Source organism: Dermacentor silvarum, chromosome 1, assembly GCF_013339745.2.
Source record: "Dermacentor silvarum isolate Dsil-2018 chromosome 1, BIME_Dsil_1.4, whole genome shotgun sequence".
NCBI classification, from domain to species: domain Eukaryota; kingdom Metazoa; phylum Arthropoda; class Arachnida; order Ixodida; family Ixodidae; genus Dermacentor; species Dermacentor silvarum.
The window spans coordinates 111,114,935-111,129,778 of record NC_051154.1 but is presented as its reverse complement, the minus strand read 5'-3'; the positions used below and the strand labels follow the sequence as shown (position 1 = coordinate 111,129,778).

The following is a 14,844-nucleotide window of genomic DNA, read 5'->3' as shown; positions in this document are numbered from 1 at the left end:
GGGCTCGTAGCGCACCTGCACGTGACCAGTGTTACCATTTCTGCTTGCCTGACTTTCAAGCGTGGTGGTGATTACGACAGATAGGAACTATTGTATAACTTCCTTCTCTTTGCTCGACCGTACATTTTCTTCCAATTGTCATCAATGTGTATTATTTTTCAACCTTATTGCTCCTAATTCCTAGCAGCAATAGCCCTGTGGCTCTACATATCCCTGACGCAAATGGTAATCTTTTTAAAGCGAAACTTTATATGGCTGGGTGAAATCGCCTGACTGCAGAAACCTATCATCGTCAGCATTAGCTCGAGCGTCGTCGTCTTCTTCCACAGCTGGCTCGTTGGTGCCCCTCGGTTTGCGCTCGTGCCGTTGGATGCCGTGCCGAGAACAAGCGCGTGTTCGGCACGCGCTCGTACCACTGCTCTCGCGTTCGTCGTCGTCGTCGTCGTCTGCTTCCACAGCTGGCTGCGTTGCCGCTCATCATTCCAGCGTAGAATTTCACTTCACTTCTGTCGTCGTAATGGGGAGGCCGCGTTTACGGGGGTATGAGGCATTGCTTAAGGGGGTATGATCTATTCATTGTCTTACGTAACGGACAGATTTAATTTTGAAGCAATTTAATTTCGAAGAATCGCAAGCGGCAATGGGCGGGCAAATGCTGCTAACCACGCCGCCGAGCAAACTCGAGACATCGAACGCAAGCGACAACGGCGGATTGTGGGTATACCGTCAGTGACGTCGTTCTCGCCGTCGCAGCCGAACGTGTGTGTAACCTCATAATTGAGAAATACATTATTGAACCCTCGGGATTTACCCAGTGATAAACACCGGGGCCGCACGTTTCAGCTTCGCTGGTTAACCATCTTCAGGGAAGGACCAACGAATTTTTTTTTGCTAGTTCGACAACCACGAATCTTTCGTGGTGATGCAGAAGATGAATATAAAAAAATCGTCAAGAACACTATGACAGAGGCAAGAGATAATGAAAAGGAAGAGAAAGTATGCAGTATAAAATAGCAGTTTCGCCTTAAATAATACCGCCCAATAATTTCTGATATCCTCGCATGTCGTCTACAGTGAAGCCCTCGTACATTTGTGCCCTCACATTGACCAACAGTTCGCAAACAACGCCATACACGTGCTTAGGCTGAAAAGACCGCTTCGCCAGCTATCACGGGACAGCGCACGTGCGGCGTTTGAGCTCTTTATCGCTCTCGAGCAGCGAGGCCGGAACGCGTGCATGGTGAGGCACGAGCTATAGAACACGAGCCAGGAACGCTGCCGCAGAGATCAGTGCAACATGTCGCAATTGCTGTGGAACGAAGGAGCTCCAACAGGAATAGAAAGGTATTTCCCCACGCGTTTCTTCTGATGCCAGGGTTCTACGAACGGCGAGATGCTTTTCCTGATGTGAAAGTGAAGTTGTAGCTACGCCAGTAATGAAGGCTGCAATAACTCCCTACGGGCTTGACTGAGCTAATGCATGGATGCGGACGTGCATGCTCTTTTGTTCACCGGGCCAGGCTAGTGCCACTTAATTAGCCACATCCTGGTGCACACTCCCCGATTTCAGTTCTTCGGAAGTCGTTAAAAGTACTTTATCAGGCCGCATAGAACATTTTGCAGTGATATTATCGTCTCGCCGTGGTCAATGACCGACGCTGCGTCTGTGCCTGTAGTTGCGTTTATTTCTTTCTTTTTGGTGCCGCAGTGACGAACGCACAGCTGCTTCGGCGCCCCTCAAGCCTCTACGAGAACGCGAAGTCCTTATGGCAGCTACCCTTTGTATTATCTTGGATTTGACAGAGGTGAGGCGAACAGGTTGCTGTGCGTGCGCTTTTCTTTCCAAACAGCGTCATCGTAAATATAATGACGTTGAGATGTCCAGCGCGGGAAAAATGCACGTATGACAAAGTGACGACGACAAACAAGCGCTAACCGTGCAATGATCTTTCCCCTGGCCCCGCTTACTACCCAACCCATTGAGTTCTCGAGATTGCCGTTCTCTAGCCCGTGATCTTCGCCGCGTCTGACCCGCCGTGGTGGCGTAGTGGCTATGGCGTTGCGCTACTAAGCCCGAGGGCGCGGGATCGAATCCCGGCCGCCGCGGCCACATTCGTACGGGGGTGAAATGTAAAAAAAAAAAAAAAAATCGCCGACGATTACGATAATCCCTAATGCGAAATTTAAGCGCAGCTCTATACGCGTTTTCATTTCGCGATATATTGGCTCGCGCGGACAATCTGTCTCGTGCGGCACGTTGCAAACGGAGCGAAGTGTGGCGCCACTGACTCGCTAATCGGGAGATCGCGAGAGGCAGCACGCGGGTGACGCTTGGGTGCGATTGAGAGCAGCCGCCGCAGACAGACCTCCGCTCATGCAGCGCTTTGTTTTGACACGCTCGCCGCATGCCTTATCAATGGCGTGATCGATGAACAGACGAAGCGCGCTACTCTGGCGCCATCTCGGAGCGATCGTCGCCGCAGAAAGCCCCATACACACTAGCGGTAACAAGGTGCGTACACACTAGCGGAAAAACGCGCGCGGCGCGCTTCCAGCGGCAAAACGCAGCTGCGGCGTGGCTACAGTGTAGCGTGGCGGTCACACCATGCAACTGGTGGCGAGCCGCTGTGGCAGTCACGTGAGAGCGCGAAATTCTCGCCTCCTCTTTTACTCTGCGTGTAGGTGCGAGATGTCGCGTGCTTTTTCCGTCGTCTGCTTACAGATCGATGTTGTGATTACGTTCTTCGTCCTTCGTTCTTAAAACGATTCATGTCTTATCAAGATGACAACGTCGTTGGCAGCGTCCTTGTATTCAGGGTTCGTCTTGTTGTACAGAATCGGATATGGCGCACTGTCTACAAAAAACTTTCCGTCAGGATGTCTCGGTTTAAGCTCATCATTGTAAAAAACAGTCGCAAACCATGACAATCAAAACAAGCGCGAACGATACCAAACCAAGCAAACCAAACAAGCGCGAGCGGGAGCTGACGCGAGCAGAGGATAGTACGAAACGAGCGGTCGGGCGGGTCCGCATGACACCAGTTTCCCGCGCGCACGTCACTTTAGAGGCGTTGGTGCAGCTGCTAGGAGGGAGGCAGAGACGAAAGGGTGCAGTTGGCGCTACCTTAGTTTTTTTCCAGGGGCTTTAGTCGAAAGTGACCCTGAGTCCCCCTCACTACGGCAGGCCTCATGAAACCATTATTTTGGCACGTAAAACTCCAGAATTTAAATTTTCGCCGTGTCTGCACATCACCTCTCGTGCGCACCTTCAGCGATCCTGATACACCTGGACCAAGCAGGCACGTCTGAACTGGAATCGATGCGACTGACGATACAAGATATCGGTAGAAAATGATCCAAGTTGGCTATGTGATAGCATTTTGCTGACCGTCGACACTTACTAGCATATGCGCAATGTCGTATGCACAACCAGGTTTGTGTATCCGTCCTACTGAAGCTGCCCGCGTTTCACCGCAGCATGCAAACCTAAAGATGCGCTATCTGATTCTACAATGACGTTTGGCACAGTTCATAATTCATGAGCACGGGGACATCGGACTCCGCTAGCCTTCGGACCATTTCACCGCGTGTGGCGGTTAAACCTTGTGAGGGAAATACGCTGCAGAAAATAATCGATCTGCTATTACCGTCTCCGTGTTCATGAATTCTGGTCCTACAGTACTTCTCATATAGGTATTTCTCATAAGCGCGTGATTCTTTACTCAGTGAAGGCACCACTACCAGTTACACACACGCCATTCATTCGTTCTTTTAGTACTGAGAGGGGAGAACTGCTTATACTACGTTGTGTGGCAAGTATTGTATTGTACCTGCATGCGGATGGCGGGGAAAGCGGCGGCACAGAGACGCTTCAGGCCGGAGGGACACAAGCGTGAGGATATCCTGTACGGTTGCACGTCAGGCCAGTCACCCTTGTGGAAGTCGCTGTCCCTCCCCGTCACTTTAGTTGGTTCAATTGCAATACACTTCGCGCACGATTTCTTTGCAAGTGGAACGGTTTTACTCGCACTGGGGAGTAGCTTGCGATGTATTCGAGCTCCACACCTTCCCTGACCGCCTTGGAAGTCTCGTTTTGCTGAAGCGTATTTCACACGTTCATCAGTACCTGCGATCTTTCTCCCGCAGTACATAAAAACGCTCGGGTCAAAAGCAACATGTTTTTGGCGACTAAATTTTTCTTGTCCCTCAAGTTCTTCACTGCTTAAGGCTTTACATTCAACGTTCTCACATGAATTTTTCTTCATTTATATAGTCGTCCACTTTTGAATCTGAGACGCATAACAATTTTCGGCCAGTTGGTGCTGGAGGGCTAGGTTTGATGCATTTCTATCTGCGACAGTCTGCCAACAAATACGCTTACACTGGCTGTGGTGGTGGTCGCCCGCACCGTCTCTTATCTCCACACGGCTCTGACCTTTGTATGCGCTGTGCATTCGCCGCTCAGTTTCCGTTGAAGCGATAGACCGCACTATTCTTCGCCCGCTGCAGCGCCTGCGCTTGCTGCCAGCGTTTTGACAGTCGTTGTCTGCAGTCATTCAGTGTGATCTATTCATGTTTGCTTGTGCGCGATGGCACCACGCTTGTCAATTCAGTTAGAAAGCGAATGTGTCCAAGTTTATGCAGCCGATAAAACTACTATCCCTACTCCGAATTGCTACCAATTTGCTATCGCAATTGATGCTTCGCCTTTCGGGCGAAACTGCGACATTTTTCTTGTATTTTCTCCATAAAATTTTGCAGAAAGAGATTGACCTCAATTCTTGCAGTATCCGATATTTTGCTGTACCGTGTGATGACGTAACATTTGCGTTGAATATTGGCTCATCGTGCGGAATTTTGTACACCAGATTTTTTTTAGTGGTGGCGTCTGTGTGCATGCATTTCGGAGGCCCAAGCAGGCAGTACTATAGTGGAGGACGACCATGTTAAGTGCATCGCAAATTTGTTCTTGAGAAGAATGCGGTGTCTATACACTGCGAAATCTTGCTGCTGTCGCAGTGAATTATTTCAGAAACAGAGGAATCGCTGAAGTCTCCTGCTGCTGTTCTTCATTTTTTGTCTCGTGCTTTGCCACCGCCAAGCACCACCCCGCCAAGCTTAAGCGTGCTTCCACCGGCTATCGCCCGTAATAGTGAAACTTATAATGAACATGAAGCGTGTAATGGCTTGGCCGGGCCTCATACGCATGCACGCGTGCCGTTCTATAGTGCCATAAGTGGGCGCGTTTGTTCTTCACAGAAGTATGCGGCGCGCAAGAACTGGCGTGATTCTCACCGTTCATTTGCGCTGCGTGTGTGAAACAAGTTTTCCGTTGGAGTCCGCAGCCAAAGGCCAGTGCAAGGACAAGTTCAGCAGCATCACGAGGTCAACGGAGGAATACGAACGCTGCAGCCACGGCTGGGGCCTGCTGGCACGGGCTTCGGAGTCACAAAGTTCATAGCAGTAATATACCATCGTGCGCGTGGATGGAGATCCCGTCTTGAATTCCCATATGCTGTTTCATGGCTGTTTGCCGAGGTCGATGTCGGAAGGTCCATATCGCGCTGGTACCTATAAACCCGGAACTGTTTTCCCGCGAGGACCATGCTTCTAGCTGCCATGCCTGAGTCGCATGCATGTGCAAGCACCCGCGTACCAGGGAGAGGCATTGATTGGTTAGCTATTATTGTTCTTGGCGCTGGGTAGACGCAGCACGTACCGCACTGTGGCGCGTTGTATGCGCTTGATGCTGACCACAGTTCCACGTTACATCTCATCTAACGAAGTTCCGCACAAGTTATTAAGGTGGTGATCCCCCGCTGTTCAGAAATGGAACTTTCAGCTACTTAAGTGATTCCAAATTTGTCGCGCACAAGCAAGTGACCTTAAAGTTTATCGCAATTTGTGGTGTTCTAAAGCACTCATGAGGGCGCAATGCAAAATCACTTGTGTACACTCTGCACTACCTGTGCTTGTGCTACGTATGTAAAGAGCAAAAAAAAATTGTACGACATACCTGCAGCATTTGCCTCGATCCTGACCCTGGAGCTTTTATTGTTGACGCTCCACATCAACGCCGCGAGTAACCTTGGAGCGTGAATTGAACCGACGGCATTCAGACGTTCGATGACCCGTACCAACCCTGAGCACTATGATATAGCTTCTTAAACTTCTTACGCCCCCGCGGTGGCTCAGTGGCTAAGGCGTTGCGCTGCTGAGCACGAGGTCGCGGGATCGAATCCCGGCCGCGGCGGCCGGATTTCGATGGAGGCGAAATGCAAAAACCCCAGGTGATCAAAATAATCCGGAGCCCTCCACCACGGCATGCCTCATAATCAGTACTGGTTTTGGCACGTAAGCCCCAAAAAGAAGAAAACTGCTTACGTTTTCCTTTTTCGCTCGTCTAATTCTTAGAAAAGCCCACTCGCAAAAGTATGTCGTGTAACTACCTTAACTGACATTGTTTCTTTTTTTTCTTTTTTTTTTTTTGCTGCTGCTGTATCCGCTAATGAGCTTCATCGTTCGAGTTTTTAAAATGTCCAGTGAAATAGTGTGACAGAACATGCAAGCAAGAAAGCTCTATTTGCTTGCTGTTCCGCTTTCGAGAACTGCAAGTGTTATAGAAACCAGTTGGCTTCGTCATCGAAACGACATCCGTGCAAGCAAAAAAAAAAAAAACGAGATATTTGCACGTGCAAATATAGAAACCTGGTTGCCTTATCGGGCAACCTTCTAATAAAGAACTCGGCACGGCACAACAGTACAATATGGTATACGGAACACGTTCTGCAGCACAAAAACCATGCTTTGTCGCTTCAACATTGCAATGAAAGCTGCATTTATTGTCTGCGTCATTTTGGTGTAATATGTGCTAAACCTGAATTCTGAGCCCTGAGTTGTTACGCACGCAGACGCGCATGTACAGCTCTCCAATATTTTGCTAATCTCAGGGGGAGCGTTGACCGGCACGTCGCGGAGCGCACCTGCGAAAGCAGCGAGGGCGCATGCGCACAGAACGTCCTGGTGTCCGAGCATCGTCTGCTAGCTAGGCTAGTCCAATGAATCCGACGTAGTTCCTACTCTTTTTCAGCACAACTATCCCTCGCAACCGCTTCTTGTGACCATTGTGCGCGCAGGAGCATCTCTGCTCATTTCTGTAAGATAGCCTAGCACACGATGCTCGAACAAGAGTATGCTCTGGGCGCATGCGCCTGCCGTCGCTGCATACGTATAACTACGCTCCTCGACATTCGCTGCCCGTCGTGTCGGTGGCGCTTACGCGAGATTTGTAACCTCTGGCTTGCTATATGCACAAGCCCTTCGCGTATAGCAAGCAACGCGAAGCTTGAGTGTTTTGGCCTGTCAAAATAGAAAACACATCTAATATTCTGAGCTCACATTTGCTTCTGTTGTTACGACTTTCACGCCCATATTCCTGTGGTGGAAACACTCGCGCTTGTGAAAATCGTTATGTAATATAGCGATTGTTACAGATATTTTTTGTGGCTACAGTGCCACAAAATTTCGAAGCTGCCTTCGCAGCCAAATTTGCAGCTAAACGAAACCATGCCTGGATTGAGGACACTGACATTTGTTTAGTTCTCCGCGTTTCACTGCGTGTTTTTCGATTACTCACTGACTAGCCCATCAGCTTACCCACGATGCGTTGTGCAATTAGTTCACTGAACTATTGACCACCGTGTGCAAATATTTATGTAGGACATGCTTACTCTTACGTTCATGAACTCTCCGTGCGCGCCTCAGGCGCATTGGTAAAGGTTATCCGCATACAGCTATGTGCATGGGGGCCGCGTGTCGATAATCGTTTACCATTGGTTTTTTTGCAGGCGAGCAGCATGGAGCAGCCTCCCATGCTGTCCCCGGCCGCTGATGAGCCGTGCAAGCAGCAACAGCAGCAGCAGACCGAGATGCAGCAAGCGCCCCCGCCGGTCCCACCTGTCCAGCAGCAGCGGCGGCCGTCTTCGCAGCCGTCAAACGGCCAGGCGAACGGCAATGGCGACATGTGTCGCATCTGTCACTGCGAGGCGGATCCGGACAACCCACTCATCTCGCCCTGCTACTGCTCGGGCAGCCTGCGCTACGTGCACCAGGCTTGCCTCCAGCAGTGGATCAAGTCGTCGGACACCCGGTGCTGCGAGTTGTGCAAGTTCGACTTCATCATGCACACAAAGATTAAGCCTTTCCGTAAGGTCAGTCCCCCTTGGCGATTCGCGCGCATCGCGGTGTTTCCCCGCTGCTCAGTGTGCAGCGAGCTGATCGCGCGCGTGGCGTATTCGCAGTGGGAAAAGCTGGAGATGTCCTCGGTGGAGCAACGCAAGGTGCTGTGCTCCATCACGTTCCACGTTGTGGCCATCACATGCGTGGTTTGGTCGCTGTACGTGCTCATCGACCGGACGGCTGAGGAGATGCGCGAGGGCAACCTGGACTGGCCCTTCTGGACCAAGCTCATCGTGGTCGCCATCGGTTTCACCGGGGGCCTCGTCTTCATGTACGTCCAGTGCAAGATGTACGTGCAGCTATTCCGCCGCTGGAGGGCCTTCAACAGGGTCATCTACGTCCAAGACGCGCCCGTGCCGGACAAGGGTGCCGCGCTGCCCACGGCCGCCGACCTGTCGCCGCCGGTCACGGTCCAGGGCACAACATCCTCCAAGCGGCCGCCGCCCGCCAACGCCTGTGCGCCGCTTCACGACGGCCCCACCGAGATCACCGTGGCCAAGGACTCCAGCCCTGACACGCCCGGGCCTGACGAGCCCCGCGCTGCCAGTTGAGCGCTGCTCGCCGCCGGTCTCCTTGTGATAAACACTCTGGCGCCTTGCGCTCCGTGTACATAGCAGTGTGCGTGTGTGTGTGTATAGGTCACGGCGGTGCACCCCTCCCGCCTGGGACAAACAACGGGCGGTGTGACTGCGCAGTTGTATCGGTGCTCGTTCAGATGTGGCCACCGTCGAGGCCGCGATCATGTAACTTTCGGTTCGTGTGCACTCCTCGTTTTTGTTGTAGCTGGTTGTTCGCTTCTATTTCTGACGCTGGTGCATCTGCTTAGATTTTGCATTTTGGCATGTCTTCAGCGAACTTCTGCACTTGCCCCACTTCCATGTCAGCTAGTCTTGGGCCATACTCCGCTGCAGAAATTCTCAGCCGCGTAGCAAATTAATAGGCTAGGGAAACAAAAAGAAATCCTATAGTTTTGCGATGGATATTTCTTTTCGTGTGAACTGTCTGCGCTAAGGCAAGGTGTGAGCCATAACTGGTGCTTTCAACAACTAGGTACGTACAAGCCTGCTTGGTTTCAGGCGTCACTTCTTTGGACTGGCTGTCAACCTTTTGACATGTCTCCAGTGACAAGAAAACTACTTCATAGTTTTTTTTTCATCGACTAATGTCTACAGGTTTTTTCCTGGTTACTTGATTGCAGTGGAAAAGCAAGCATGGTGAAGCTAACGTTACAGTTGTTCGGAGTCAGCCGCGATAGGCAAAGGCCTGTTCTTGTTTTCCGAGGGTAGGGACAGCTGTCGCCGACTTGGTATTACTGTCACTGCATGTCTTCTTTACTTGTCGTGTTGTTGCACATAGCTCTGAATATAGGTGCTATGAGCTTCCAAAGTTATTTCAATTAGTACAGTTCATAATGGATATCGTCGCACTAGTTCGGGCCTGCGAGCTTTTTTTTTTTCCTTTTTTTTTTTGGTACAGTCGAATGTATTCATCAAGCTGCAAAAAACGAGGTGTTTTTTTTTTGTTTTTTGTTTTTTGTTTTTTGCCCATGGCTACAACTCTGATCTGACTGCGACTGCCTCATTTTCTCTTTCTTTGCCCGAGTTCTACGGATAGGTTCTTCTTAATTTAAAATAATTGACGGCATACAACACAAGCAAGCAATTGAAGTGCAAAGAAGCATCCGCACATAACTTGAAGATATGCCACAAGGGTGCCAAGCGCTGTTGGAAAGCATAGGGCGTTGCATATTCCCACCCATTTCCACCACACTTATTTTTTGCTATGAAATGTGTTCAATTTTCAGTTCCTGCTCGCTTCGACAGCGCCTGACCTACGTTCCGGTCGCCGCAATGTCCTCCAGTCTTTCTTAAAAGCGCATTTCGTCCTCTCTAGAGCGGCTCAGTCAGAGAGAGTACCTTCATCTCATAATGCAATCAGAGGCTGACGCCTCATAATCAATTCACTAGAGCCAATTTCTTCCCAGCTTACCGTCGCACACGTATGCTTCTTTCCTAATTTTTCGGGGTATGTGTAATTCTGAGCTTTCATACAAGAGAGAGTAGCCGTCGAGCACTGCGAGTGCGCAGAAACGGAGGTCGTGTCTGAGATGGTGTGTCTTGCTAACCTGGAAACAACCGAATGAGCGTTCACACAGCCTTGTGCCGTGTCCTGCTCTTGTTTTCTTCGCTGCGCGCTTTCGGGCTGTTTCCAGATTTGCAAGTGAGCGCACGGGTTTTCTGGCGTGTTAGTTGGATGCTACCGCAGTGGTCAGGAAACTCGCTCGCGCTTATGCCATCACACATTGCGTGCTTAGCAGCGCACTGTTCTGCAAGGGCCATTAGGGCGATATTCTATGTGACGAAACTTTCGCGCAAAGAGGCGTAAAAATATGCGAAAAAATAAGACTGGAATGGTAGACACAGCGCGTGCATAGGCATAGCGAGATTTCCACATAGCAGTCCTAATATTATTGCATGATGAGTGAAATTTCTGCACGTGGCGACAAGAGGTGAACTGCGGCGTACCAGTGGTGCCGAGTGGAAACTTACAACAGTGTGGGTGGGGTGCGGGCTTTATTGCGCTACATTGGCGCACACTGTGAACTATACCACAACTCTGTACTTGGGCGGGGTATGGATGATCGAACAGCGTGGCTGAAGTGCCAACAGGGCTCAAGTCAAATGATATCACTTTACCGCGCTTTTACAGTTTGCATATATGCAAGCTGACTCCAGCGACGTGTAAAGTGAGCACCATAGTGTGCAGTTGCGGGTTTTATCCCTTCGTTACCGTTATTTATGGGTCTCGCTCTACCTGGAGTATTGTGTGAACGCAAAGGGAAAACGTAGTGTGCATTTCTTCTGTTTTTCAAGTAAGAAAAAGAAAAAAGAAAATACGGCCTTTTGAGTTTCTCACAGCGCATCCTGTCAGACTGTTATACTTCGTTCCACAAAGCGATCGCTTCCAGGTGAGGATGGTTGGGCGTATGCCATCGAGGATTCAAGTAAAATACCAGTCTTACAATTGTGCCATTGGAATTTAGACCAAGTACAACTGTTGTCACTCTCCATAACTTGTAAGATACCTGTGGAAGTGTTACTGATATCGGTGTTTCTCTCCTTTTCTGTTACACAGCTGCCTTTCTGCGTTTGTTCAGACGATAACGCAGACCTCTCGCCATTGGAAACGGCCGCGCCTTAGCTGCCCGAGAAGTGTGCTAATTCATAAAACTAGAATTATGGAACGTTCAGTTGTCAACCATTCTATAAAGTGTGTGCAATTTAGTTACTTCCCCTTATTACTAACATAGGTGATATTCAGCGAAACAATGTTTACCGTTGCAGAAGACCTCTCCAGCAAGGTGTGCATTTTTAACACAAGAATGAGTAAGTTATAGGCCGAAGTACAGTTGCCAAATAGTTACAGCGAAAACAAATTTAAGCAACACAGGCATCATGCAAATGTAACATAAGCAGTTGTGGTGTCCATCGCCATGGTTTCTAGAGTCCATCTAAGGTATTAAAAGCGGAGAGTGTTAGGCCTTTTCGTATGTATACAAGCAAGGTTCATCGCAACGTGATAGAGACCATGTTCGCCTCTTAATGGGCTGCGTAGCCTCTTAGAAAGCAATCAATCGCACGCCGCAGTCTTTCGCTTTCCCAGCCTGCTCCAAGCGAAGTTATACAGTAAGGCGTGTTCAAAATTATTCGCAATGGCTAAGGATTCTAAATCTGCGTAGCATTTGAAACAAAGTGCATGGGTAAATAAGCAGCTTACCCTTAGTTTCTGTAGGGATTATTATTAAATGTCACCTTTGTCTCCACGATAAGCTTCTTTCTCATAAAACGCCAGAGAGCAATTCATACTTTTTCTCCGTTCCGAACAGGGTTGCGATGTACTAATGTCCGCTGCGTAAAAATATTTGGGCGGAGGCTATTGTATAGACGTGGCCTGTGAACTGACATTCCACGGCACGTCCAAGTAGAGCCACAGCCAAGTGCAGTAGGCGCATTTAGGAAGGAAACAAGAACGGCAATTACGGAAAGAGGCTAGTGGCGATAGCCAAGAACAAGCAGGGTTTATAAAGCACGTTTGGCGTTCAGCATATTCGTGCTGCTTGAGCACGCAGTATACTCTCTATTCGCAAATCCGTACTGTCTCGCTCGTAAAATCGGTGCACACCGCTGTCAAATAATCGCTGTATTTCTATTAGCACATGCCGTTATTTCTCCCGTACTCTGGTCAAGTGAAACGTTAACAGCGATACAAACGGTACACGTTGCGCTGTTTAGGTGGCCGTGGAGAGTAACCAGCCAGTCATCAAATGCGTGTGCTCATGTTTCGTTTTATTGTTGCTTGTTGCTACACGCGCATCTGAGAGGAAAGTATATTCTCGTTGGTGTCGTATTTTTCCACTGCTGTACACCACCACCACCACCTTTGTTTAATATGGGAAGTATACGCGTCACCATTGAACTTCACTTGTAGGTCCGTGCGTGCAGCACAAAGAACACGCACTGCAGTGTGAGAAGGCAACGTGTTTAACCCTCAGTCGTAACACTTTTGTTTTCTTATTTTTTCTCATCGGTTGCAACGGGCCCAACTTCCACAGCGCTCTGAAGTCCTGCCTTTGAACGTCACTTCCGGGCCTGGATGTTAGTATTGTGCCTGCGTGTTTATCAGGAGCTTTTATGCCCGTGGCAACCCTTTGGCGTTTCTCTTGCCTGTACGTGGAGCTGTGTGCGAAGAGCGCCCTCTACTATGTCTGGTGTGCCGGGACTATAGGAAATTGGCCTTACTGTGCCGTAAACGGCCACTGCTTGATAGTGTGTGTGCCGAACATCGTTTGTGCCAAATGTGAGATGACTTTCCTGTTTGTTCGTGAGAGTTAGTTATCGGTAACTTTCGCCAGCGCTTCAGTAAGTGCGCAGGCTACAAAGCAGAGGCCACGTGCGGCTGATTGCCTGGCTCTTGTGACGAGCCTGCACTTTTTTTAATCACAGGTAGCGACTGAAAAGGCTCACTGCTTTACTGTAGAGGACGCCTTTTCCTTTTCTTTATTTTTCTTCAGGTACGAGTGGACCTTTCAGCTCTTACTGTACGTGTATACATGTGGACGCGCAGGACAGTTTCTGTAAATAAATGGTGTCAACGTTTCTTATTCTGAGAGATAGAAGCGCGCACGGCGCACACGCACAGCACACATTCACACGCGCGCCAGCCCACGGAACATGCAGCGAGTCTCGTCGCCGGGGTCGCACGTTCACACCGGCGAGTCGCGGACGTTGCGCGACCGTTTTCAAAGCGACGGCCGCGAATAGTCGCTCTGGTCGAAAGGCGGTCTGTTTTGGGGTAGTCGCTAGCTGCTCGGTTTTTCCGTCATGCGACTGGAATAGTAAAGATGTTGAGCCAATAAGCGCACGGCGCATCGGGACGTCGTATAATGAGGACAGTTATTTTACATGCTACCTCTTGCGAACGGATGTGCGTTGTGCACCGCTACAACCACGTTTTCTTCGCCACAGACCGCGCAGCCGGAGCTGAGACCATCGCGGCAGATTCGCGCTTGGTTGTAACAAGATTGTCATCAAAATGCGCGAGCCGAGAATAAATAAGTGAAAAGCAGCACGAGGCAGGCATACGCGTGATAGCAGACGCTGGCTCGCGTTTGACTTAAATCGTATTGTACTGAAATGTATAAATTATTGGTAAACGGGACGCAAGCAGAGAGTCTCTGTTGGTGTCCTCTCTTTGTTCTTTTTCATCAGGAGGACGCAAACTCTTTCGGTGCGAAAGCAGGCGTCAAATGGGGTAGGAGTGTTTCCAGCAGCTAGCGCTTGCCGGTGTGAGCATTTCTCGCCACAAATAAAGTCCCTATATAAGCTATTCGGGGGGGATCATCGAGATAATTCACTATCGGGACTAAAGCCAAAGCAACGCATCCAGGGACTTTAGCCGCGAGTCGCTCCTTGCTCGCCAGTGCGCATACACCTTTAGGCAGTAGCCGTGCCACCGCGTGCACGCGCTCCACAAGCGCTCGCTGCTTGCGTTTCGCAGCTTGCGTTTCTCCTGGCCTCGGGAACCCCTTGGCGCCTCGCTTCGTTTGATTTGCTGCAGCTTTCGCAAATCTGCCGTGTGTATCGCCCTCTATTGCCCACCTCCCCCGGCTGCCGAGCCACCTTCTGTTTCTGCTTTCCGCAGTTTTATGCCCAAATAAGCATATTTATTTGCCAGTATTTTTTGGCTTTTTCCAATGACCGTACACTAAAAGGAGCAGATTTGCGACGTGCGCAAGTGCCATTCTCACATGCTGGTCGCATCCAGGAATGAACGAGAATTTCTGGACGTTTGTTATTGTTGGCTCCGTTTTGAAAAGCGAACAAGTGCCTTTTTGGTTCGTTTTTGGACTGTTGTTATGTTTCTGGAGTGGCAAACACGTTGCACACCTGTACGCAAACAGAAATACACAGCTGTGTTGAGGGCGTTCGGGCTTGGAACACTCGTTTGAGAAATAGATTCAAATTAAATTCAGTTTAAAAGCCTGGTGTCTGCCTCCTCCTTACTACACGTGTTCACCGGATAATAAAGGATGACTTGTAACTACGC

The 14,844-nt window shown here is 49.7% G+C and overlaps 1 protein-coding gene across 10 annotated transcripts in view; it reads left to right on the top strand.

Moving 5' to 3' along the window:
• The window catches only part of LOC119435016 (E3 ubiquitin-protein ligase MARCHF8), a 212,606-nt gene extending 197,823 nt beyond the window's left edge, over positions 1-14,783 (top strand). For 6 of the 10 annotated variants that reach the window (XM_049672577.1, XM_049672580.1, XM_049672575.1 and 3 more), the window contains 2 exons: positions 7,848-8,210; positions 8,301-14,783. In XM_049672577.1, the coding sequence (XP_049528534.1) occupies positions 7,848-8,210; positions 8,301-8,789 (852 nt within the window). In that variant the 3' untranslated portion in view covers positions 8,790-14,783. Of the gene's footprint in view, positions 1-1,708; positions 1,806-7,847; positions 8,211-8,300 lie in introns of all 10 variants that reach the window. The other 4 variants (XM_049672563.1, XM_037702004.2, XM_049672561.1 and 1 more) reach the window with 1 other exon arrangement.
• The last annotated feature ends 61 nt before the right edge of the window (positions 14,784-14,844 follow it).